The sequence below is a fragment of the Sus scrofa genome, chromosome Y (genome assembly GCF_000003025.6).
Source record: "Sus scrofa isolate TJ Tabasco breed Duroc chromosome Y, Sscrofa11.1, whole genome shotgun sequence".
Taxonomy (NCBI): Eukaryota; Metazoa; Chordata; class Mammalia; order Artiodactyla; family Suidae; genus Sus; species Sus scrofa.
The window spans coordinates 9,017,803-9,042,827 of NC_010462.3; the positions used below are offsets into that span (position 1 = coordinate 9,017,803).

Here is a 25,025-nt window from a genome sequence, read left to right on the forward strand (position 1 = left end):
TTATATTGTTAAAGTGTCACACATCCATAAACTTTAATTGATTCCTTTTAATCCCCATAAAGATTTAGTTGGGGGGGGTAGGTTTTTTGTCTTTTGGGGGGGGGGGCGGGTGTTGGTCACACCTACAGACTATGGAAGATCCTGAGCCAGGGATCAAATCCAAGGTACAGATGAGACCTACACCACAGCTGTGGCAAAGCCAGATACTTAATCCAGTGCCACGCTGGGGAATCTAATCTGCTGCAGAGACCCAAGCTGCTGCAGTAAGATCCTGAATCCACTATGCCCCATCAGGAACTCCTCAAGTGACATTTTTATATCAACAAAACAATCCTAAAACTCTTATGAAATCACAAAAGACCCTGAATAACCAAAGCAATCCAAAGAAAAGACAAAACTGGACATATGACTATTAATTTCAATCTATATTACAACATTACAGTGATCGATAAAACAGATACACCGACCCAATGAAACAGAAGAAAAAGTTCAGAAATAAACCCAAGTATTTGTGGTCAGGTAATATTTAAAAAGGAAGCCATGGAGAAAATACATCAGTTTAAAATAAATGAGCCTAAGAAAAATAGAATTTACATGCAAAACAAGGAAACTAGACCAATACCCTGTATCATTCACCAAAAAACAAAGAAACAAAAAAAGACAAAAATGAAGCCCTGAAACCATAAACTCCTACATGAAAACACAGCAGGAAAGCTCCCCAAGGTGTCAATCAACAGATGAATGGACAAAGAAGATAAGGTACACAGAGACAATGCAATACTACTCAGGCAGAAAAATAATGGAATAATGCCATCTGCAGCAATGCAGATGAACCTAGAGAGTCTCATAAGTGAAATGAGTCAAAGACAAATATCATATGATATCTCTGATATGTGGAATCTATTAAACTAAGGCACAAATGAACCTGTCTATAGAACAGAAAGAGACTCACAGACAGGGTGAAAAGACTTGCCTTGCTGTTGCCAAGGAAGAGGGGGGAGGGAGTGGGACGGATGGGGAGTTTGAGAGTAGTACATGCAAACTATTATATATAAATAGAGACAAACAATGTCTAACCGTATGGCACAGGGAATTTTTTTTTGGGGGGGGTCTTTTTCTAGGGCCGCATCTGCGGCATATGGAGGTTCCCAAGGTAGGGGTCTAACAGGAGCTGAAGCCGCTGGCCTACCAGCCACAGCAAGGACAGATCCGAGCCACGTCTGCAAGCAACACCACAGCTCAAGGCAATGCTGGATCCTTAACCCACTGAGCGAGGCCAGGGATCAAACCCGAAACCTCATGGTTCCTAGTCAGATTCATTAACCACTGAGCCACGACAGGAACTCCAGCACAGGGAATTACATTCAATATTCTGGGATAGACCATGATGGAAACGAGTGTTAGAAAGAATGGATAGGGAGTTCCCATCGTTGGCTCAGCAGCAACAAACCCAACCACTACGCATGAGGACTAGGATTTGATCCCGGGCTGCGCTCTGTGGGTTAAGGATCTGGTGTTGCTGTGAGCCTCGGTGTAAGTCACAGACACAGCTCAGATCCTCAGTTGCTGTGGCTGTGGTGTAGAACGGCAGCTACAGCTCCAGTTCAACCCTTAGCCTGGGAAAAACCACATGCTGAGGGTATTTTTGTCTAAAAAGACAAAAAATTTTTTAAAAAAGAACATATGTTATGATACAAAATATATCTGAATAAAAAATAATTAGAATAACCAAAAGTATGTTCTTTGAAGAAAATTAACTGAAATATTAAACATAACACACACACAAATGTGAAATTAAACAATATACATTCCTGAATAAAACATTAAGTGAAACTAGGAATCAGATTTTCAAGAGGCACCGAAAAGAACCCAAACACATCATCTTTTCCTGATGAAGAAAAAAAAAAAAAAAAAGACTGAATGAAAGAGGAAATATACTTCTTCAACTTGATGAAAGATAGCTATGAAAAAAAACACACAACATCACACTACAGTAAAATATGAATGTTTTCCTTCCTTAAATTGTCCTAAGACAACAATGTCTGCTCTTAACATTTTATTTACTACACGGTGTAATCAGACAATTTTGATAGGAAAGGAGAAGGAAGAATGTAGAGAAAACAAAAGGTACCCAGATTGGAAAAGTGGTAGTAAAACGATTTGGAGTCGATATATTATATTAGGAAATCCAAAATAACCCACAAAAACTTAGAACTGACTAATGGATTCAACAAGGTTGAGTAACACCGATCTACACATAAAAGTAAGAGCTAAAACAATAGAGTCTGTAAAAGAAAAAAATGGGGATAAACCTTTTTTTTAGGCCTTGCCTGTGGCAAGCCGAAGTCCCAGGCCAGAGATCAAACCAACACCACAGGAGTGACTGAAGCAACAGCTCTGACAACACCGGATCCTTAACCTGCTAAGTCACACAGGGTGACAGATCTTTATGACTTGGACTGGTACTGGATATACGGTACCAAAAAAGTACCAGCAACAAAAGAAAAAAGTAAACACATGGGAATTTGTCACTTTTACTTTTGGGCTTCAAAGAATTCTGCTCAACATGAAAAGAGAACACAGAAAATGGGAGAAAATATCAGTAAGTCAGCTAGGTATATAAACATAAACAACAGTGCAACTCAGTAATAAAGACAACACAATTTTAGATGGGCAAAGAATCTGAAGAAATACTTCTCAAAAAAATATTATGCAAATGTCCAACAACAAACAGATGTTCAAACATTGATAGTCATCAGGTCAATAACTATGAAAACTAAAGTGAGAAGCCATTTTGCAGTCATCAGAATGGTGAAACTGGAGTTCCCATAGTGGTGTAGAGAACGAATCCAACCAGTATCCATGAGGATGCCAGTTCAATCCCTGAGCTCACTCAGTGGGTTGGGGATCCAGCATTGCCATGAGCAGTAGGGTAGGTCACAGATGTGGCTTGGATCTGCTGTTGCTGTGGCTATGGTGTAGGCCAGTACCTGTAGCTCTGATGCTCTGATGCAACCCCTAGCCTAGCAACTTCCATGTGCTTTGGGTGCAGTCTTTGGAAAAAAAAAAAAAAAAAAAAAGAATGGTGAAATTTTGAAAACCCAGAACAGCAATTCCTTGTTAGGACATTCCTTAACACTGGGTTAAGCATCCACTGCTGTCGCTGCCATGGCTCAGGTGGCTGCTGTGGCCCAGGTTTGATCCCTGGCCTAGGAACTTCCGCACATCGCCAGCATAGCCAAAAATGAAAACACAGAACAAGTGTTGGCAAGATTATGGAGAAAACAGGGTCTTCATACGCTGAGTGTCAGGATATAATACGGTGCAATCACTTTAGAGTAAGTCTGACAGAGCATATAAAAAGTTAACAGCCTAGCAAATCAACTCTGAGGTGTATCTCCAAAAGAAAGAAAAACGTGTCTTCAAACAAGAGCGTGGACACAAATGTTCACTATAGCCAAAGAGGAGAGCCAGAAAAAGTTCCTCAATACATAATGGAGTAAAGAAAACGAATATCCACAAAGTGTAATTTAGGGCCATAAAAAGGAATGAAGCACTACATAATACTGGTACGGTAGAGGTAAACATTGAAAACTTTAAGTGAAAGAAGTTAGTCCAGACTAGGCAAATATTTGGAAATACAAAGTAAATAAATGAACACTAGCTGAGGAGAGAGAACAGATGGTCTCACTTTTGTATGATAAAAATATTTTAAATATTCTAAAATTTGACTAGGGTAAAAGATACACAACTTTATAAATAGACGAAAAATAATCAAATTGTACCCTTCAAATGAGTGCTTTCTATGGTAGATGAATCACATTTCTATAATGCTGTTATCAAAAAAATCTAATTATATGTGAATATTTTTGGATTACTAAACTTCATATTAATTGTTTCCTTCCACTTCAAATACTGCTCAAAAGTCAGCAACAACTTTTGCTTTAACATTAGGGATCAACACATGGGTTTTCAAAGTCTGAACTAATCTAAAATTTACCCTGCAAGTAGCACCACACTCTCTATAACTAATCCTCACAGCAGTTGTATCTAAAACTAATATTACGGTTTGTATCCACTAACAAGAAAAATTTCTTTTGTGGCATAGAATAATGGCATACATATGATAAAAAGCAACCTGTTTAACTACCTATAGCATACTTGAAAGTATGTGCTTTTAAGGATTAATCTGGTAGTTTTACCTTTATTGCTTAAATTAATTAATCCTAAAACAACATTCTTACATACAATTTTCTAAAATGAACAGCTTTAATTCTCCCTAGAGCTCCAACCATAGAAAAAACCATACAAAGATGGAAGGCTCCTTAGCCTTCAGAGCCTGTTAAAGTATAACATTTACTATCGCTTTGAAATTAGTTAGAAAAATACGATTTAAGAACAACATTTCTCATAAAATAGGTAGTACAAAATAACACTTTTCCCACTTACACGTTCCCTACTTAACAGCAGTATTTTGTGGGGTTCCCATCGTGGCTCAGTGGTTTGTGAACCTGACTAGTATCCATGAAGAGGCAGGTTCGATCCCTGGCCTTGCTCGGTGGGTTGAGGATCCAGTGTTGCTGTGAGCTGTGGTGCAGGCTGCAGATGCGGCTTGGTTCCTACGTTGCTATGGCTGTGGCGCAGGCCAGCAGCTAGAGCTCCAATGCAACCCCTAGCATGGGAACTTCCATATGTCATGGGTGCGGCCATAAAAAGCCAACAACAAAAACAATTTGGTATTTTGTATAGTTTGCCCCAAAATAAGAAAACAAAATTGGTATTCAAATGTTGTACTAACCTGCCAGTAGTCAGACTGTAAACTGTAGTATCTCTGATAAGCAGATAATGCTGAAAAAAGGAAAAGAGTTATTAGCCAAATTTTGTCCTATTTAAAAATCCACAACAAAGATATTAATATTTTAATACAATAAAATATTGCCTCTCAGCAAACAATTTAAAGTTTGTGCCTTCCAAGTTAATCACCCATGGAAATAATAAAAGCTATAATGGAAAAATAAAAGATCTACAGGAGATTAGGTATACACCCTATCACCGAATCTCATCATTGCACTTTTTGCAAATTATACAAATGTAAAATTTTGGCAATTAAAGTAATCCACTTAATCTCCCCTCATCAACCAAGCCTCATGGAAATTTCCCAAGGCTGTTTATACATTCCATAATTAATTTTCTAATGTTTTCCTCAATATATAACATTTCCCAGAAAGAGAAAACCACGGCTCTAAAAAACTTTGTTTCTAGTACTTCCCTTTGTACGGTTAACATTACATTGGGCTACTAGCTTCAATGTAATTCCAAGATGGTTATTCCCATGCTCCTAATACCTCTAAAGACATAAAAGATCTGGAATCACATAAAGAAGTTCCTGTCAGCCTAAAAAGGCACATGTAAGATAAAAAGGTAAAAGGGAAATCTCATAAACACATTAGAATTAGTGGGGACTTTCTTTAAAATCAAGAAGAACAAGGAGTTCCTGTCGTGGCTCAGTGGTTAACGAGTCTGACTAGGAACCATGAGGTTGCGGGTTCATTCCCTGGCCTTGCTCAGTGGGTTAAGGATCCGGCGTTGCCATGAGCTGTGGTGTAGGTTACAGATGTGCGGCTCAGATCCCGCGTTGCTGTGGCTGTGGCATAGGCCAGCAGCTACAGCTCCGATTGGACCTCTAGCCTTGGGAACCTCCATACGCCGCGGGAGCGGCCCCAGAAAAGGCAAAAAGACAAAAAGAAAAAGAAAAATCAAGAACAGGAAACGCCATCGTGATTCCAATAGAATAAGAACTTATTCACTAAAGCTCCCCAGGAAGAATATATAAAATAAATACACTTAGGACTAAACATTGGCTTAAAGTCAAATAATAATATTACAGCATCCCAAAGGAAGAGCAGATTTTATACATATGTATTATAATACTGAGGATTTTCATATCGTGAACAATCCAGACTTTTTACAACAGAGCCATAAATATTTTTTATTTTCCATAATTATTATCTAATATCCTTTTTGTGAAATTAACCACACATAATTAAGAGAAAATAAGACTTAATGAGGGAAACATGCTTTTTCAGATATTATTCTAAAAGTTCTGATAATCAGAATTTCAAAGTAACCACATTTGTGCTTAAAAGACACTAGTGTATATGAGAATCATCTCATACAATACACTTCATTTCAAGTCTGATAACCGACTAAATGATTAAAGCACTTTCTGCTTAAATATGTTTTTAGGACAAAAATTCAAAGGAGCAACGCTAATACCAAAAAAATTACAGATTACCAGAGCAGATATTCACTAAGTAAAACCAACCTGCAAAGACACGTCAGGGTAGGAAAACTCAGTGCAGGCATGCCTGGGATTTAAAACATCCAGGGCACCCAGGCATCAGAGGGGCCCCCTGATGCTCTGAGATCTCCAGGGACCCAATCACATTTCTACTATGGATATCTGGAGAAAATCTCTACAAGCTTCTGGCAAAAGAATGGGAAAAAAGGAATCATTTTGGAATTTCACTTTGGAGTATTCTAGTCTTGCCATATGGAAAATTAATTAACACAAGAACATGACACATTAGAAGAGTAAGAGAAAGACCCAACTACAGCCCACTCCAGTCATCCTGGAAAAATGGGAAAACACCCACTGAAAAACTCTGATGTAATTCACCTTCCCAAAGGCACAGGCTTACTAAAAAGGCTGAGACCTAGTCACAAGACTGTAAAACACCTCCCTGAGTCTACACCTTACGACCCCACTACTAAAGCCTATTTCAGCAATTCTGCTTAACTGGTACATCATGTCCATAATACCAAAAAAAAAAATTAAAAAAAAAAAAAAAAAAAAAAGATTACAAGGCATGGCGGAAGAAAAAAAGAAAACCCAAAACTGAAGGGACAGAGAAAGCATCAAAACCAGATGTGGCGGTGATGCTGGAATTATCAGATCAGGGGATTTAAAATAACTACAATTAATAGGCTAGGGATATCTAATATACATAAAGTAGACAGCATGCAAGATTCAAAAAACAATGTAAACAGAGAAATGGAAGGCTGGATAATTTCAAGTAAAACTTCTAAGGATGGAAAACACTGAAACGAAAATTACAAGATTACTAGATCACTATTTACAGCAAAGGAAACAATATCTGAGATAAACAGTTTATCAATACAATCCTCAAAAACCAGAAAGCAGGGAGGATTGCGGGGTGGGGGGGAAGAGCAGAATATCCAGAGTTGTGGGACAACTAGGAAAGATGTAACAAATGTGTTACTCCACTACCAGAAGATAAAGAGGAGGTTCAGAGGAATTATTTAGAACATTAATGGCTGAGAATTTGTCCCAAATTATTGTGAGACAATAAACCATAGATCAAGGAAGCTTAGAGAGTACCAGGCGGGACAAACACACAAAGCAGAAAAACACACTTAGCCATATCATTTTCAAGCTGCAGAAAACAGAAATGTTAATAATTAAGAAATCCAGACAGAAGCCAGGGTAGAGGTGAAGGAGGGAACACCTTACCTAAAAAAGAACATGCAACTATTACTTAGTTTCTTCTCAGAAATCATACAGAGAGAAAAAGCATATTTAAAATGCTGGGGGGAGACGAGATCCACCAATTTAGAATTTTGTATTATACAAAACTATCATTCAAAAGAGAAAGCGAGGAGTTCCCATCATGTCTCAGCGCTAAGGAATCCGACTAGCATCCATGAGGATGAGGGTTCAATCCCTGGCCTCACTCAGAGGGTAAAAGATCCGGCGTTGCTGTGAGCTGTGGAATAGGTCACAGGTGCAGCTTGGATCCCGCTTTGCTGTGGCTGTAGCATAGGCCGACTACAGCTCTGAAATTGAGAGAAAGTATTGAAAGAAGAGCTGCATGCCCTGCCCCTGAGAAAGTTTAAAAAGTCCTTTAGAGAGAAAAACACACCACATCAGAATCTTCAAACTATATGCACTAAGAAAGCACATCAAAAAAGAAATAAAGGAATATAAAATATAAACGTTTCTTTTTTTATTAATTTATCTAAAAGGTAACAGTTAATATCACATTGGTTTGTTAGCTGTAATGCAAACTATTACATTTAGAATGGATAAGCAAGGAGTTCCTGCTATATGGCACAGGGAATTAGATCCAATCTCGTGGTAGAATGAGATAGAAGATAATAACGAGAAAAAACACCCCCCCCCACACACACACATATGGGTCACTTCACTATATAGAAGAAATTGACAGAATATTGTAAATCAAGTATAATAAAAAAATTTTTAAAGATAACACTTAAAAATAATAACAAACATATTCAATTATACAGTTTTAGACCCTGCTGTATAGCACTGGGAACTATGTCTAGTCACTTATGATAGAGCATGATAATGTGAGAAAAAATAATGTATACATGTATGTGTAACTGCACAGTAGAAAAAAAAGGATTGGGAAAATAACAATTGATTACAATAAAAAAATAATATTCACTCCTAAGTGAATATTATTCTTTAAGCATTCCTAAAAAAAAATAAAAAATAAAAAATATCTGACATGTACATAAATATACACATTAAGCTTATACATGTTTATACATACGTGAAATGACCAGCACCAAAAACACAGAGAAAGAAGTACCTAGAATTATTTTACTACTACACAGTACTCGGACTACAACACAAAGTTATTTGAAAATAAACAGGAGTTGCCGTCGTGGTGCAGCGGAAACAAATCCGACTAAGAACCATGAGGCTGCAGGTTCGATCTCTGGCCTCCCTCAGGGGTTTAGGGATCCAGAGTTGCCCTGAGCTGTGGTATGTCGCAGATGCAGCTAGGATCTGGCATTGCTGTGGCTGTGGCGTAGGCCAGTAGCAACAGCTCTACCCCTGGCCTGGAAACTTCCACGTGCCGCGCGTGCAGCCCTAAAGGGACAAAAGGAGAAAAAAGAAAGAAAGAAAAAAAAAAGAAAAGAAAGCAAATGAAGAAAGGTTATCTGTAAATTTATAGTGTACAGGTTAGGACAGCCACTTAAAAGCATAAAAACAAAAAGTGTAACTAACAATGTGCTGAAGAAAGGAGAAAATACAGGATCATTTAAAATCAGAGAAGACATAAAAGAGTTGGAACGCAAAGATACAAAGAACGAGTTCAACAGATAGAAAATAGATACAAAGAACCGAGTTCAACAAATAGAAAATAGATACAAACACGGCACATATTAATCCAAACACGGCACATATTAATCCAGATAGACCAGCAAGATTAAAAGTAAATGGATGGGGAAAATTTTACCACATTAACACTAACCAAAAGAAAGCAGGAGCTGGATATTACATTCAGACAAAATAGACTTCAAAGCTAAGAAAGTTATACAGGATGAAAAAGGACATTATAAACTGATAAAGAGGTTAATTCTCCAAGATGATTCAACAATCCTTAGCAGATATGCACTAATAATACAGTATCAAACTACAGGAAGCAAAAACTAATATATTTGCAAAGAAAAAATACATGAATCCATGATCATAGCTGGATAGGTCAATGCTCCTCTATCAGAAAGGCACAGCAAGAAGAAAATCAGTAAAGACACAGCTGACTTCAACACCACCAACAATCAACTGGATTTAACAGACTTTCTAGTGACTACTCCTTCTAACTAAAGTAGAATACACACTCTTTCTTCTCAAGCTCACATGGAACTTTCAGCAAAACAGGCCACATTCTGGGCCATAGAATATACCATAACAAATTTAAAAGAATAGAAATCACAAAATTTCTGCTCTCGGACCAGAATATACATATACATTATATATGTATATCATATTTATATACATATTTTTTGTCTTTTTAGGGGCGCACCTGCGGCATATGGAAGTTCCCAGGCAAGGGGTCAAATCAGAGATGCAGCTGTCAGTCTGTATATACCACAGCCACAGCAATACAGGATCCGAGCCACATCTGCGAACTACACTGCAGGTCATGGCCACACCAGATCCTTGACCCACTGAGTGAGGCCAGGGATCAAACCCAGGTCCTCAAGGACAGGAGTCTGGTTTGTTACTGCTGAGCCACGACAAGAACGGCCCAGAATATAATTTAAATAGAAATCATAACACAAAGATAGCTGGGAAACCCAAATATGTGGAGATTAAACTTTTGCATTCCATAGCCGAAAAACAAGTAAAAAAAAAAAAAAAAAAAAAAAGACTATATATGAAAAAACTCACAGTTAACATTATACTCAGTGGTGAAACACTCCAAAGCTTTCCCACATTAGAAACAAAACAGACTGCACTTTTCAGCATCAATGGACGTTCTAGCCAAAGCAGACAGACAATTAAAAGTCATCCAAATTTGCGATAAAGTAAAACTATCTTTATATGTAAAGTCTTAGCTAAACTATAAATGTAGTGAATTCACTGAGCAATAAAAATTTAAAAATAGGGGGAAAAAAAAACCCCAACGGTGCAGCTATAGAAAATCTGCCAGCATATACAAAAGAGCTGCCGATGCTAATATGTAAATTCTGCAAAATTTTAGGTTACATTCAATGCAGAAAAATCAGTTGTTCCTATTACCTGCAATAAAGGGGGAAATTTTTTAAAAGCAATTCTATATACAGTAGAAGCTAACAGAACACTCAGGAGTGAAAAAGTGACATAACCGTACTCTACAAATTATTAATGAAAGAAAATGTTGAAAACCTGAATAAAAAGCTAATACAGGAGTTCCCATCATGGCTCAGCAGAAGCAAATCTATTATCCACGAGGATGGGTTAAGGATCCAGTGTTTCAATGAGCTGTGTGGTGTAGGTCACAGACCTGGCTACGATCTGGCACTGCTGTGGCTGTGGCTGGTGTAGGCCAGCAGCTATAGCTCTGATTTGGCCCCTAGCCTGGAAACCTCCATATGCCTTGGGTGCAGTCCTAAATAGCAAAAAAAAGAAAAAAAAAAAAAAACTAAAAATTAATAAAAAGTAGAAGTCCCCATCGTGGCCACTGTTCAGGAATCCGACTAGGAGCCATGAGGTTGCGGGTTTGATCCCTGGCCTTGCTCAGTGGCTTAAGGATCTCGCATTGCCAGGAGCTGTGGTGTGGGTCACAGACATGGCTCAGATCTGACGTGTGTGGCTGTGGCGTAGGCCGGTGGCTATAGCTCCGATTCGACCCCTAGCCTGGGAACCTCCATATGCCTCAGGAGCGGCCCTAGAAAAGGCAAAAAAAAGAAAAAAAGAAAAAAGAAAAAAAGACAGAAAAATAAATAAATAAAAAGTAAATTTAAAAAAGCTAAGACATTGTGTTATGGGTATGAAGATTTAATATTTTAAGAAATCAATAACTGGATTTTTTCCCTTAATTTCTCATTCTGATCTTTCATTGTAGTATATGGAAATCCAGTTGATTTCTGTGTATTAATACTGCATCTTGCAACTTTACCAAATTCATTGGTGCGCTCTAACAGCTTTCTGGTAGCATCTTAAGGATTTTCATGCAGAGTATCATGTCATCTGCAAACAGTGACAGTTTTACTTATGACTTATTCTTTTTTATCCTTTTTCTTTTGAGGGCTGCACTTGGGGCCTATGCAAGTTCCCAGGCTATGGGTCAAATCAGAGCTGCAGCCAACAGCCTACACCACAGCCACAGCAACGCCAGCTCCTTAAGCCCACTGAGTGAGGCCAGGGATTGAACCCGCACCCTCATGGATCCTAGTCCGGGTTCATTATTGTTGAAACTCCCACCTATGGCTTTTTAATCTGGATGCCTTTTATTTACTTATTTATTTTTCTTCTCTGATTGCCAGATGAGAGAAATGAAAGATGACAAGGACAGAATGAAGTACCATGCTCTTGAATGAATCAATATTTTCAAAATGACTGTACTATCCAAGGTAATCTACAGACTCAGTGCAATCCCTATCAAATTACCAATGGCATTTTTCACAGAACTAGAACTAAATATTTTACAATTTGTTTAGAAACACAAAAGACCCAGAATAGCCAAAGCAATCTTGAGAAAGAAAAATGGAGCTGGAGGAATCAGGCTCTCCAACTTCAGACTATACTACAAAGCCAGAGTCATCAAAACAGTGTGGTACTGGCACATAATCAGAAATAAAGGGCGGTGGATAGAAAGGATAGAAAGCCCAGAATCACACTCATGCACCTACGGTCAACTAATCTATTTCAAAGGAGGCAAGAATATACAATGGAGAAAAGACAGCCCCTTCAACAAGAGGTGCTGGGAAACCTGGACACCTACATGTAAAATAATTAAATAGAACACCCTCTAACCCCATACACAAAAATAAACTCGAAATGCATCAAAGACCTAAATATAAGATGGGATGCTATAAAACTCTTAGAAGAAAACATAGCCTGTCCACTCTCTGACATAAACCACAGCACTGTCTTCTCAGATCCACCTCCTAGTGTCCCGGTACACAAACTTTGGAACATCCAGACAACAAAACATTACTCAGTAATACAAAGTAACTACTGATACACCAATAACATGAAGGAATCTGAAGTGTGTTGCGCTAAATTAACAAAGCTCAAACGCAAAAAGCTGTCAAGACTGTACTCTTTGTAGTTAATATTTAATGAATAAATTCACACGATTCAAAACAAGTAGAGGAAATGTCAGGGTGAGCAGAACCAGTGAAGGCTAACCCACAATAGTGGTCCGGCATGGGGAATCTTTTTATGACTAAGAGCCAAAGATTCTATTCCTAAAAGAAGCCAAGAGATTCTATTCAGGACTGCACCTGAAGCATATGGAAGTTCCCAGGCTAGGGGTGGAATCAAGAACTAAAGCTGCTGGCCTAAAAACCACAGCCAGAGGAATGCTGCATCTGAGCTGTGTCTGTGACCTACACCCCAGCTTATGGCAATACCACATCCCCACCGAGCCGAGGCCAGGGACTGAACCCAAGTCCTCATGGATGCTAGTCAGGTTCATTAGCCACTGAGCTACAACAGGAACTCCTCTCTTCCTTTCACACAGAGGCACCAGGCAGGTGATCTGAGGAAGATCTTGCTGCCCACCACTTAGTGCAGCACTAGCAAGGACCAGAGTAAGCCTGAAAAGCAGTCCTCAGAAAAACTCACTTAGGCTAAGCCCAAATTACTGAACCCATACTTAGTTTTAACTCTCCCAAAAATGAAATCTTAAACCAGTTAATCAAGAATCACCTGATCAGAGTTGCTGCTGTGGCACACCGGGTCTGGTGGTGTCTTGGGAGTGCTGTGGCCTGGGCTTGACCCTGGCCTAGTCCAGTGGGATGGGGACCCGGCATTGCCACAGCTGCGGCTTAGGCTGCTACTGCTGCTCAGATCTGATCCCTGGCCCGAGAACTCTCCATGTTCCAAGGGGCAGCCAAAAAGGGGAAGAAAAAAAAAAAAAAAAAAAAGGGAATCACCTGTTTCACATTAGTTACGTATTCTGCCTGATTACCATTCTCTACATAGAAAGTAACCTTGAAATATCTGATCCACTTTTTGTCTATCACAATTTCCTTGTCCCTGACTCTTTCTGCCTATAAAATTTCTTCATGCCTTGTATGGGCTCCTTCCTCTCTCCCTCCCATTCTCCCTCCATCTTCCTTTCCTTCCCTTCCCTTTCCTTTCTGGCTGCACTCACAACACGTGAAAGTTCCCAGGCCAGGAACTGAATCCACGCCATAGCTGCAATCTACACCACAACTGTGGCAATGCCAAACCCTTAACCCACTGTGCCAGGCTAGGGATCAAACCCCGGCCTCAGCAGCAACCTGAGATGCCTCAAAGACAATCCAGAACCTTAACCCACTGCACCACAGCAGAATGCCTTCAGAGGTCCTCTCCGTCTCCAGACGGGATACTGCACAATTCATGATTACATGAATAGAGACAAGAAGATTTAAAACTTACTTCAATTTTAACATGACAAATACAGAAAATCTCTCCAAAACAGATGTTATAACAGTGTCACAAAGAAATTTATAGAAACATGCAATCACAGAAGACTCAGTAAATCTGAGCACAGAGCTACAGATTTATCCAACATGAACAACAAACAGAAGAACTGAAAAGAAAAAAACTACCAAGGTTCAAATATTTGTGGGACAATAATATAAATGCACCAAAACAGTCCCAGGAGAGGAAAGAATGGAACTGAAAGATTATTCAATAAATTCAATGAAATAATAAGATCCTTTACATTTCTTCAGTCTCCCTAATCGAAATTCAACACTATCATCACTTGGACCACTCCTTTCACAGCTCATCGGTCTCTACTCAACTTGTGCATCACTGCCTACAAAGGCTGACAAAGTAAAGGTGAGATACAACTCAACTCTCCCCCAAAATACTCACTCCTGCTAAAATCATCTTTAATTTTTCACAAAAATCATTTTTAATTTTTCACTGCTTCTAAAATCATTCACCTTCAGGTTGCCAGCTTTGAAAATCCTATTAACTTTCTAAAATCCAGTGTGAAATGTCACCCTCTACAGCCTTTCTTGGTATAAAAATACTTGGTGCTATATATTCCTCTAGATGTGCCAAGTACTGGATTTGCACCTCTTTTAAGACTCTTTATTACGTTAGTTTTTAAGGAAATGTTTTGTGCAAATGCTTTATCACTGCTACCAGCATAAGGTACTTAAGATACAACAGGGCTTAATATTAATAGCAAGTGTTTAATTTTTGTAATTGATAAATATAGTAATGGATAAACAGACCGTGCTACCTCCACACAAAGAAATATTACTTGGGGAGTTCCCATCGTGGCACAGTGGTTAACGAATCCGACTAGGAACCATGAGGTTGCGGGTTCGGTCCCTGCCCTTGCTCAGTGGGTTGACGATCCGGCGTTGCCGTGAGCTGTGGGTAGGTCGCAGACGCGGCTCGGACCCTGCGTTGCTGTGGCTCTGGTGTAGGCCGGTGGCCACAGCTCCGATTAGACCCCTAGCCTGGGAACCTCCATATGCCGCAGGAGCGGCCCAAGAAATAGCAAAAAGACAAAAAAAAAAAAAAAAAAAAGAAATATTACTTGGCCATCAAATCAAATCAGGAATAAGAGAATTTAAACTCCGTGTGTCCATCTGGACCTGCTTTCTCTTGCTGTACAGAGGAAGTGCAGAGTGCATCTACCTTATACATTTAACCAGAACTCCTCAAAAGTAGGAATGCCTAACCAATTGAAATTTTTTTTTTTTTTTTTTTTTTTTTTTTGGCTTTCTTCTAACACTAGCACTATAACTTATCAAAAGAGCAGCACTTGTGGACTTCCCCCTGTGTGCAGTGGGTTAAGAATCTGACATCGGTGGCTCGGGTCTCTGCGGGGGTGGGTTCGATCCCCAGCCCGGTGTGGTAGGTTAAAGGATCCAGCATTACTGCAGCTTGAAGCTTGAAGCTGCAGCTTGGATTCAATCCCTGGCCTGGAACTTCCATATGCCATGGATGCAGCCACTGAAGAAAAAAAAAAGAAGAACCTTTCCCAACCCTGAAGGGGGTCATGGTGACTTGCTGCTTGCTTTTCCATGCTTACCTGGACTGTGTGTCCGTGATGAACTTTACGTACAACCTAAGTACGTCATTTTGATATACAATTCTTTGTCTCAAAAATGCACATGACTAGACCTTTGACTTCTGTCTGGGGGAAGAGACCTCAGAGATTTGAGATTCTCTCTCCTTGCTTATAATTCCCAGTTTGTCTCGATGAAACACCCTGTTTGTCATCATTTTAACTTGATTGTTAACTGAATTTTTGCTGCATTAATGAAATAAGCCTGTCTGAAAAAAGGTGCGTTACTGTATGATTACACTTACATGACATTGCAGAAGAGGCAAAACCATTTCTGATGTCAAACAAATCACAGTATTCACCAAAAAGTCAAAAGAAGAGAAGAGGGCTGAACATTGAAACACACAGATTTTTTTGAGCTGAGAAATTATTTTCTTCAATAGTTTAACAGAAGATTAATTAATTTGTCAAGACCCACAAAGCTTTACAACACAAGTAATAAAACCTAACATATGCTAGCCTTGTTAACAAATCACTCAGGTCATGGCTTCTGAGAATGGAATGCAGAACATGACAAGTGAATCTTGTACAACAAATACATAAAATAAAACTCACTGAAAAGAACAGAGAGAAAAAGAACCACCTGGACTTTGAAATAAGTGGAGTCTATAAAACTAAGGCCAAAGAATACTGTATTCTGACAGTTATTCTCCACAGGATTGTGGCTTAGTAATTGAGACAGCTCTATTATGCGTATGACGTGTACAGAAACTAAATAAACAAGTAAATGGATAGCAGATGGGAGGAGCTAGGTTTCTTACTGATGAAGTGGGAGGTTACAGATAAGCAGTGAAGAATATAAGAATGAACCATGAGTTAATAAATTAGAGTTAGAGAGTATAGACTCATGTTTAATGAGAAATGGTTACATATAGAAGTAACAGCAAACATGTATATATACATGTGTTAATAAATATTTATAGGTACCGACCTGTGAATGAACTGGTATTGACATTCACCTTACACTCTTTTGTCAGCAGACAGCCTAGGAGCAAGGGTATCCCAGTAGCAACAAACTTGAATATTAATATAATTAGCAATCATTGTAAAAGTGATACACCAGAGAGGACACTTAGCCGTTTTTCAATCAGGACTTTGTTCTTCGTGTGTTTTGTTTAGGTTTTCAAATTGTAATTGTCAGGCTCTGTATTACAAAGCACCCAGAATAATGGTGTTTAGGGCCTATGACTGAAAAACAAATCTGACTTGTAACTAACCACGGAACCAGGTGAACCTCTTCTTGCTCCGAAAACAAAGAAACGAACGACAAACAAACAAACAAAACCCCACCACCTTGTCTGGACTTCTTTTTGGACTCAGGCAGCTCTAGTTCCTCGGACTGCAAACTCCAGAAGGAGTTTCTCTTCTCTCTTGTTACAAAAGCCTGCTGCTTGTTTTTGCTCTGCTGAAACCACCCCCTCCCTGCCTTTTTTTTTTTTTTTTTTTTAACTTTGTGACACACCTTAAAATGTTGTTTTTATGAACCGAAGAGGTAATTCTTTAACTTTCAGAACTCTTGATTCTGACTGTGGTGGCATGAAGTGACGCTTCTGTAATCCTACCAGTATGTCTGTACGGATATCCTTGAAATACTAAAGTTTGGCCCTTAAAAAGAAAAAAGCACTCCTATTTTGATTGATGATATAATTCTCCAGCAAAAGGAACTGCAGCTCCTTGGAAAAGTGACTAATTCTATGACTGAGGCAAGAACTGCCCAAGAATTATATCATGTAGTGCCAAAAAGCAACTTCTCAAAAAGCCCCATAATGATGGCAATATGGCAAAGAAGACACCGAAGTCAAGTTAAACAGGTCCTAGTTGCCAAACCTGGAAAAATTTCAGCAAGAAAACTTATAAAATAACACAGGATTATAATCCAAAGTATAATATACCATGCATCCACACTGACATTAAACAAATGACACGTAAATGAGGGATAATAAACCAATCTCCAGTGCACAAGAATTCCAGATAATTTAAGTAGATATTCCGCCCTTACAAAGAGTAGAACATAACACCCTGCTCCTTAAGTATGAGGTGCACACAGTGACGTCCTTCCAAAGCACTTAACATGGAAAATGGCAAAAAAAAAAAAAAAAAAAAGCAACTTTAGTGATGAAACTTGTCAAACTCTAGCCAGTGATCAAGATTAACACCGATAGTGATAAATGAGGTTGAGAATATGTATCTCTGATATGTGCTGAAAATGCACTGTCCTTCTATGGTCTTGCTCAAAAACCTATATGCTATATTCCAATTATGGGGTGGGGCGGGGGTGGGGGGTGGAAGCTGACAGACATTCTGCAAAACACCTGACCAGTATACTCCTCAAACCTATCGATTTCATCAAAAGTAAAAGGCTCAACAGCTGTCACAGAGAGAAGCCTAAGAACAGATCATGTAAATAATTATCTTGGATGGGATTCTGGAACAGAAAAAGGACATGGGGGAAATCTAAGGACCTCTGAGTAGAAATTTTTGTTAATAACAACACACCAATTCAACTTCACAAGTACAGTGACTAACATACCACCCTAAGATATTAATGAGGGACACAGGCCTGCAGCTGCAGCTCCGATTCAGCCCCTAGCCTGGGAACTTCTATATGCCGCAGGGCAGCCATAATAAGAAAAAAAGAGATAATACAGGCTGTGAGGTAAATAGGAACTCTGAAAAACTGGTTAAATAAAATATTAGTGTACATTTTGCCATACATATGAAAACGAAAAGCATTTATAACAGTACATTGAAACCGTGGACCAAGAAAAAAGCAATAGGAAGGTATTATGGTCGTCCTCCATTTTTCAATCTCTAAATTTGATTTTCATAGCTCATTGTTTACAATGAGCTTGTTTATCTAACCGGTTCTACAATCTAGGATATCACCTTAAGTTTGCTTTTATCTTTCCACCCATTTACATGGGTTCTCAAGAATTACTGCCTACTTAACTGGTCCCGGCATCTTATTTTAAGAAAAATGTTAAAATACTTTATGTATTCTAAACAGACTACTTAAACTAATGGTTATTATCAGTCGCCATCATTATCCAAAACACTGCCCTTATAGCTAATGTTCACATCAGTACTGACTCGCTGAAAAATTTCCTAATCCCGCTATATTCATATTTTTCTAAAATCTTAAACAGAGGATGGGGGAGAAACGGGATATCAGACTCCCTTATAAGCATAATGCTTATTCTGTGATGATTACTGCAACTGTCAGATTCTTCCCTTGGTAAAACAAAATTAATACTCTCTGTATTTTGTGATTCTTGGGTCTTTTCTGGCTCAAGTTGCCCTTGGCCCATCCCCCTAAAAAATTTTTTTAACGTTATTTTAGATAAGATCACTGCTTTTTGTTTTTTAAAATACTTCTTGCTTGGCTTTTAAATAGATTCATCTATTTATACGTCTGTTACAAGTTTAAAATACCCAATTTCATTAGAAGTATCCCCCAGTACTTAGAATTCACTTCCTCACAAAAGTAAAATTACATATTAAAGTCATTTATTAAACATTAGTGTATGCTTGTTTAAAATCTGTCAAATTAAACAAACATTCATGTTTCTTAAAGTACTAACACTGCAAGAAACAGCAATGTACTTATGAAGAGTAAGTCTGAACTAAATTCAAAAGAAAACAAGTTAAATTTAACTATTATAAGAACCATTTACGTTTCTATATTCTCTCTCCATATCTTTTTATCTTTGAAATAATGGAAATAGGGATGAAAAAGAGTTACGTGGTAATTTGAGACAGTACTACACATTATCACTTGTCTTAAATTCATAATCATGCTCTATCTGTTTTCAAATGAGAAAATCCCTGGCCTGGCCCAGGAACTTCTCCAAAAAAGGGAGAAAGGGTTGGAGAAGGAAAAGTGGAAAGAAAATGTTAACAAAGATGTAATAGCCAAGATTTTTATCAAAAACGTTGGTGTGTCATGGGCTCACGGAAGTATTCATAAAATGATTCAATTATTATATCTCCACCATCAAGAAGAGAGCAGGAGGTGTGAACAAAATAAAATAAAAAATACAAAATAAAATTAACATTTTGTGAAATTTTCTAGTAATCTGCTTTCTGATTTTTTTGTTGTTGTTTTCTGGCCTCCCTGATGCATATGGAGTTCTGGGCCAGGGATGAGATCCAAGTGGTGATTACCACTTATGTTGCAGCTGCAGCAACGTTGATCCTTTAAGTCACTGCACTAGGCCTGGGAGGAAACCTGTGTCCTGCCGCTGCAGTGGTTCTCCCACTGTGCCACAGTGAAAACTCCTGTTCTCCAATTTTTTTAAAAAACCATTTTTTAGCTTGTTACAAACCCAACTAATATTCATTAGGATGTGGTTTTCATCCCTGGACTCAATGGGTTAAGGATGCAGCATTGCTGTGGTTATGGTGTAGACTGGCAACTGCAGCTCCAATTCAACCCCTAGCCTGGGAACTTCCATATACCACAGGTGCAGCCATAAAACAATAAATAAAAATAAAAAATACCATGCAGAGAATAGTCAGAGTTTCCACTATGGCTCAGCAGAAACAAATATGACTAGCATAGATCAGGACACAGGCTAGACCCCTGACCTCATTCAGTGGTTGAGTGTAAAGATCCAGTGTTGCCATGAGCTGTGGTGTAGGTTGCAGACATAGCTCAGATCTAGTGTTGTGGCTGTGGTGTAGGCCAGGGCTGTACCTCCAATTCAGCCCCTAGCCTGGAAACCTCTGTATGCTGTGAGGGCAGCCCTATAAGGATGGACAGACAAAAGGAAGGAAAGAAGAAACAGGGAATAGTCTACAGTGTAAAATTAGGGACTCTGGAGACAAAAAAGGATATAATAGGAAAAGGAGTGGTTTTAAAGTTAAGAAAACCTGGAGTTCCCCTTAGAAGCAGCAGGTTAAGGATCTGGTGTTGTCGCTGCAGCAGTTTGGGTAGCTACCCTGGAATGGGTTCAACCCCTAGCCTGGGAACTTCCACATGCTATGGGTGTGGAAAAAAACAAAAAACAAAAAACAAAACAAAACAAAAAAAACAACCTGAGTTCTAAATCTAGCCTCACGGCCTTCAATATGACATCAAATAAGTAAATTTTTCCTTATAGATCACTAGCAGCTTAAAACATAACTAAGTAATTAGTAAGTAACTGATGACTAAAACCCCATACATACTCTTTTAAAATTTACATACATATATTACATATCTTTGTATTTACATATACATATCTACATACATAGACATATACACACACACATATATACATATAAATTTAAAAGAGAAATTTAGGAGTTCCCTGGTGGCTCAGTAGATTGAGGATTCAGTATTGTTACTGCTGTAGTGCAGGTTCACTACAGGTTCACTGGCCTGGGAATTTCTGCAAGCCAAGCTGCAGCCAAAAACATAAATAAAAGAGAAATGGTCAGAGAATGTAGGCAGGATCAAGACAAGGCTAGTAACCTCACAACGTTTAGGTCATTTACTACTACAGAGAAATTCTCATTGGAGAGTATCATGGCTCTGATTGCCAGCACTAAAAAATAAACACAGTACAAGTCTAAACAGACTGCATAGGGTTAAAAAATGGTAACAATGCAAATGAAGGGAGTGTGTAGATGAAGGCTGCCTTCTTTAGAGGTAGCCACAAAAGAAAAAGAGACAATTTTAAATGAATGTCTACTGTTACATGAAATTACTCACTAATTAAAGACTAATTAAAGATATTGGCCTACCTCCTTTCATCATCAGGAGGTAGGCCAATATCTAATTCTATGAGAGTAATTAATTTTGCCTCTATGAATTTAAGACCAAGGATAGATGAAGGAGAAAAAGGAGAAAATTAATTTGTCAGCTGGACAGTTTTTTCAAAATTAAGACTAAAATTTAATTTGTCTTAAAATTTGTACTTCTATTCAAGGACTCGTTAGCACAAGAATGTATATGAAATTTTTACATAAATGATCATAACACTGTTACTATACCTACCTAGACCTCTAGCACCTTTCTACACATACAACCTAAGGTTGCTAAAAAATATAGCTACTTGCCTACTTGTTGATACATATTAACATTTGATCAATAAAATTTTTCTGTTGTTGTTTTTTTGTTTTTTAATGCCACACCAGAGGCATATGGAAGTTCCTTGGATAAGGGCTGAATTGGAGCTACAGCTACTTGCCTACACCACAGCCATAGCAACATGGGATCCGAGCCACATCTCTGACCTACATCACAGCTCACGGCAACTGAGTGAGGCCAGGGATCAAACCTGTATCCACATGGATACTAGGTTTATGCTGCACCACAATGGGAACTCCCAATATGATTTTTGTAATTAAAAAAAATTGAAAAGAAATGTCCAAACAATATTCACCACAAAAAAACCCCTATAATCTCATGTCCTGTTCTTCCCACAACAAGTCGGTGTATACGCTGAGATAAGAAGAGATAAGCAAGCTCTGAGGATAAGCTAAAAAGTATAAACAATTCTTTTCTTAACTATCACAGCATCCTCTTGAGATCACCAAATCCAATTAATGAATCTATTGAAAACACGTATATATTTATTTCTTGGACATTATTAAAGTAACATTTTCATCAAAATCATTAGTATCACACAGCTAGCTTAATACAGAAGAATTCAGGAAAGGTTTTGTTTTTTTTTTTTGTCTTTTTAAACATAGGATCTGAGCCGTGTCTGTGACATACACCACAGTTCATGGCAATGCTGGATCCTTATCAACCAGGGATCGAAATTGTGTCCTTTACTGAGCCACGATGAGAACTGCAACGTTTTTTGAGTGTGTTTTCTTATTACCTTGTTTTTTAATAGCCACAACTGCAGCATAAGGACATTCCCAAACTAGGGCAGAAGTGCAGCTTCCTGCCTACACCACAGCCACAGCATGTCAGATCCTAGCAAAATACAATCATTCATATATATATACATACATATATATGTTAAGTGAATTATATGCTTTTACTATACTATGAAAATTTTCATATTATCAAAAGATTCAATGGTTTCTACAAAACTGGAAGATGCTAGATAAAAGAGAGCAAAAGAAATATGTATATGCAAGTATATGAAATAAAAATATGTAATTAGGTTGGGAAATTTCTGTGAAAGATTTAAAATAGCCAATGAAATAAAAATACAAAAGTATCTAAAAAGAAGTAATCTAATTTGAAGTAATCTGTTCATCAGGGGTAAAACAGATAAAAAATAAAGGTTAAAGTAAGCCTACATATGTCCACATAGTGGTTATAATTTATTTTATTTACTTTCATCATTTCCAAGTACTCTGATAGGTCTTTCAATGAGAGAATTTTTATTTCTTACTTTCTTTCATTTGGAACAATAACCAGAAGAGCAGTTGCTGCCAATTAATAAATTAAATTGGTTGGAACAAAAAATTCCTATTGAAGCTAAGAAAGTAAAAATAAAAGAAATACATATTTGGATAAATTTTACAAATCCAGCAATTTTATCTTCACTTCAACCTGCCTGTAAAATTACAGAGTTTAAAAAAAAGCCAGGGGAAAGAAGAGAAAAATAGTAATTAATTTGTCAGAGACAAGATTAAGACAAGACAGCACCTGAGGAAACCTCCTGTGAATCAAAGATCGAGAAAAAAGCTTTAACAATCCTTTAGACTCTATACACACAAACCAGGCCCTACATCACTTCTGGATCACTCCCAAGTGTATTACTAAGTCTTGAGGCCATTGATAGATTGTTAGTGATTGATTATTCACCAAAGGAGACACATAAATCCATTCTTTGTCTTCAAAACTTTCTCTTACTTGTTCAAAATTTCTACCTGCAAATGCTCTCTGATGAATGTGCTCAGGTCCTGGGTTCCCAGTGGAACTGCTCACCCAACAGTGGTACCTAGAACCCTCAGCTGATCATGTCACAGGGAACTTTAAGCTGTCATCAAGAACATTATGAAATGAGATGCCAGCGATGCACAGGGCAGGTGGGATGGATGCAGTCAGCTGGTCAAGGGTGCTCTGGAACAATTTACCGCTTGTGAAGATGGCCTGCTGCTGACTCGGGAGGCATAAAGAAACTTTTGCAAGCCTGTGCAAGCTCCGGCATAGTCCATCAACCTAAAAACACTGTATGAGACTGTATGCTTCTCAGGGGAGCCCAACCCCCATCACACAGGGCCACACAGTCAGTTGGAGTGGGTCCTCTGTCCAGCCCTCTCTGAGGTGACACCATGCACATACCATGATGCTGTGTCACTTCCTGTCCAGTTCCTGGAACAATGGACAAGCCACTGGGGTAATTTCTGATCAACATTGAAATCCCAAGCTGGGTAGGTAGGTGTGGGTGACTCTGGGTCCATATATGTGACCATTCTCTGGGTCACACAATTTCCAGCTGTGTCTCAGTGCCACTGCCAAGGTCTGGATCAAGGTCTGGATCATCCTCCCACCCAATCACTGCCTTCTCCACCCACATGGCTGCTGAAGATCCACTGGCAAATGCCTACCAGCTAGAAATGTAGACGATTTTATCAGCTTTCTGTCCAAATAAGTAATGCTCTCCATCAAAAAGTGGGATGTATCCTTTGGAAGCTGATTGTGACAGGGAATAGAACAGATGGAACAAGATCAATACTCTTTAACAGGTAAATAATGTCCCACCAAAAGAGCACCCAGAGAATGTTAATTTGACTCAAATGCTGAGGTAGAGTGATTCTTCAAGATACCTGATAAAGCATGGGTTGCATAAAAGAAAAAGAGCTTAAGAGCAGATATACTATTATGGGTAAAGGTCCTTACATCTCTAGTGCAGAACTAAGAAAAAGATAATCATTTCAGAAATGAAATATCTGGCCACTTGGTTATTTGCATAAAAGTCATTTCACAATATTTGCTTCATCTTCTTTTTTAAAATATGTTAAAATGATGTGCTCATGACATTGTATATCGATTTATAATGTATTTCAAAAAAGCCCACTTTCCTGCATAACCATAATACTATTATCATCCCTCTAGGAGTTAACAATTTCTTAATATCATCCAAGACTCATCCATATTCACTTGCTAATTGCTACCAAAACTTAGGTTCAGTTTCGCTCCCTTTCCGCTTCAAAGCAATGAAGCAGGAGACTGGAACTTGCTGTCTGCCTCTACACAGATTAAATCATGAGCCACCGTAGCTGCCAACCCTGGGCACCCTCTGAAAAGAGCTCAGAGTGAAGATCAGTTTCTTTTTGCCTTTATTTGGAATGGCAATTTACATGGATTGTAATGCCACAAGTCTACACTGAAAACTCCACCTACTTCTCCCAGATACTAAAAGCTGATCTAGATAATCAGGATTTTCCTCTTAAGTCAATTTTGATACAATATATATATGGTTTGCTGCTGTGTGCAAATTCTTTGATGAACATCCAGTAGGACACCCTGTATTTACTTTAGAAGTTAGCCTTAAATGGACTTCAAGT

The 25,025-nt window shown here is 38.4% G+C and overlaps 1 protein-coding gene across 5 annotated transcripts in view; it reads right to left on the reverse strand.

The window, feature by feature from the left end:
• The window catches only part of LOC110255320 (lysine-specific demethylase 6A-like), a 150,023-nt gene that overhangs the window by 79,854 nt on the left and 45,144 nt on the right, over positions 1-25,025 (reverse strand). For all 5 annotated transcript variants that reach the window (XM_021080980.1, XM_021080983.1, XM_021080981.1 and 2 more), the window contains exon 4: positions 4,799-4,848. In XM_021080980.1, coding sequence (XP_020936639.1) covers positions 4,799-4,848 — 50 coding nt within the window. The remainder of the gene's footprint in view (positions 1-4,798; positions 4,849-25,025) is intronic.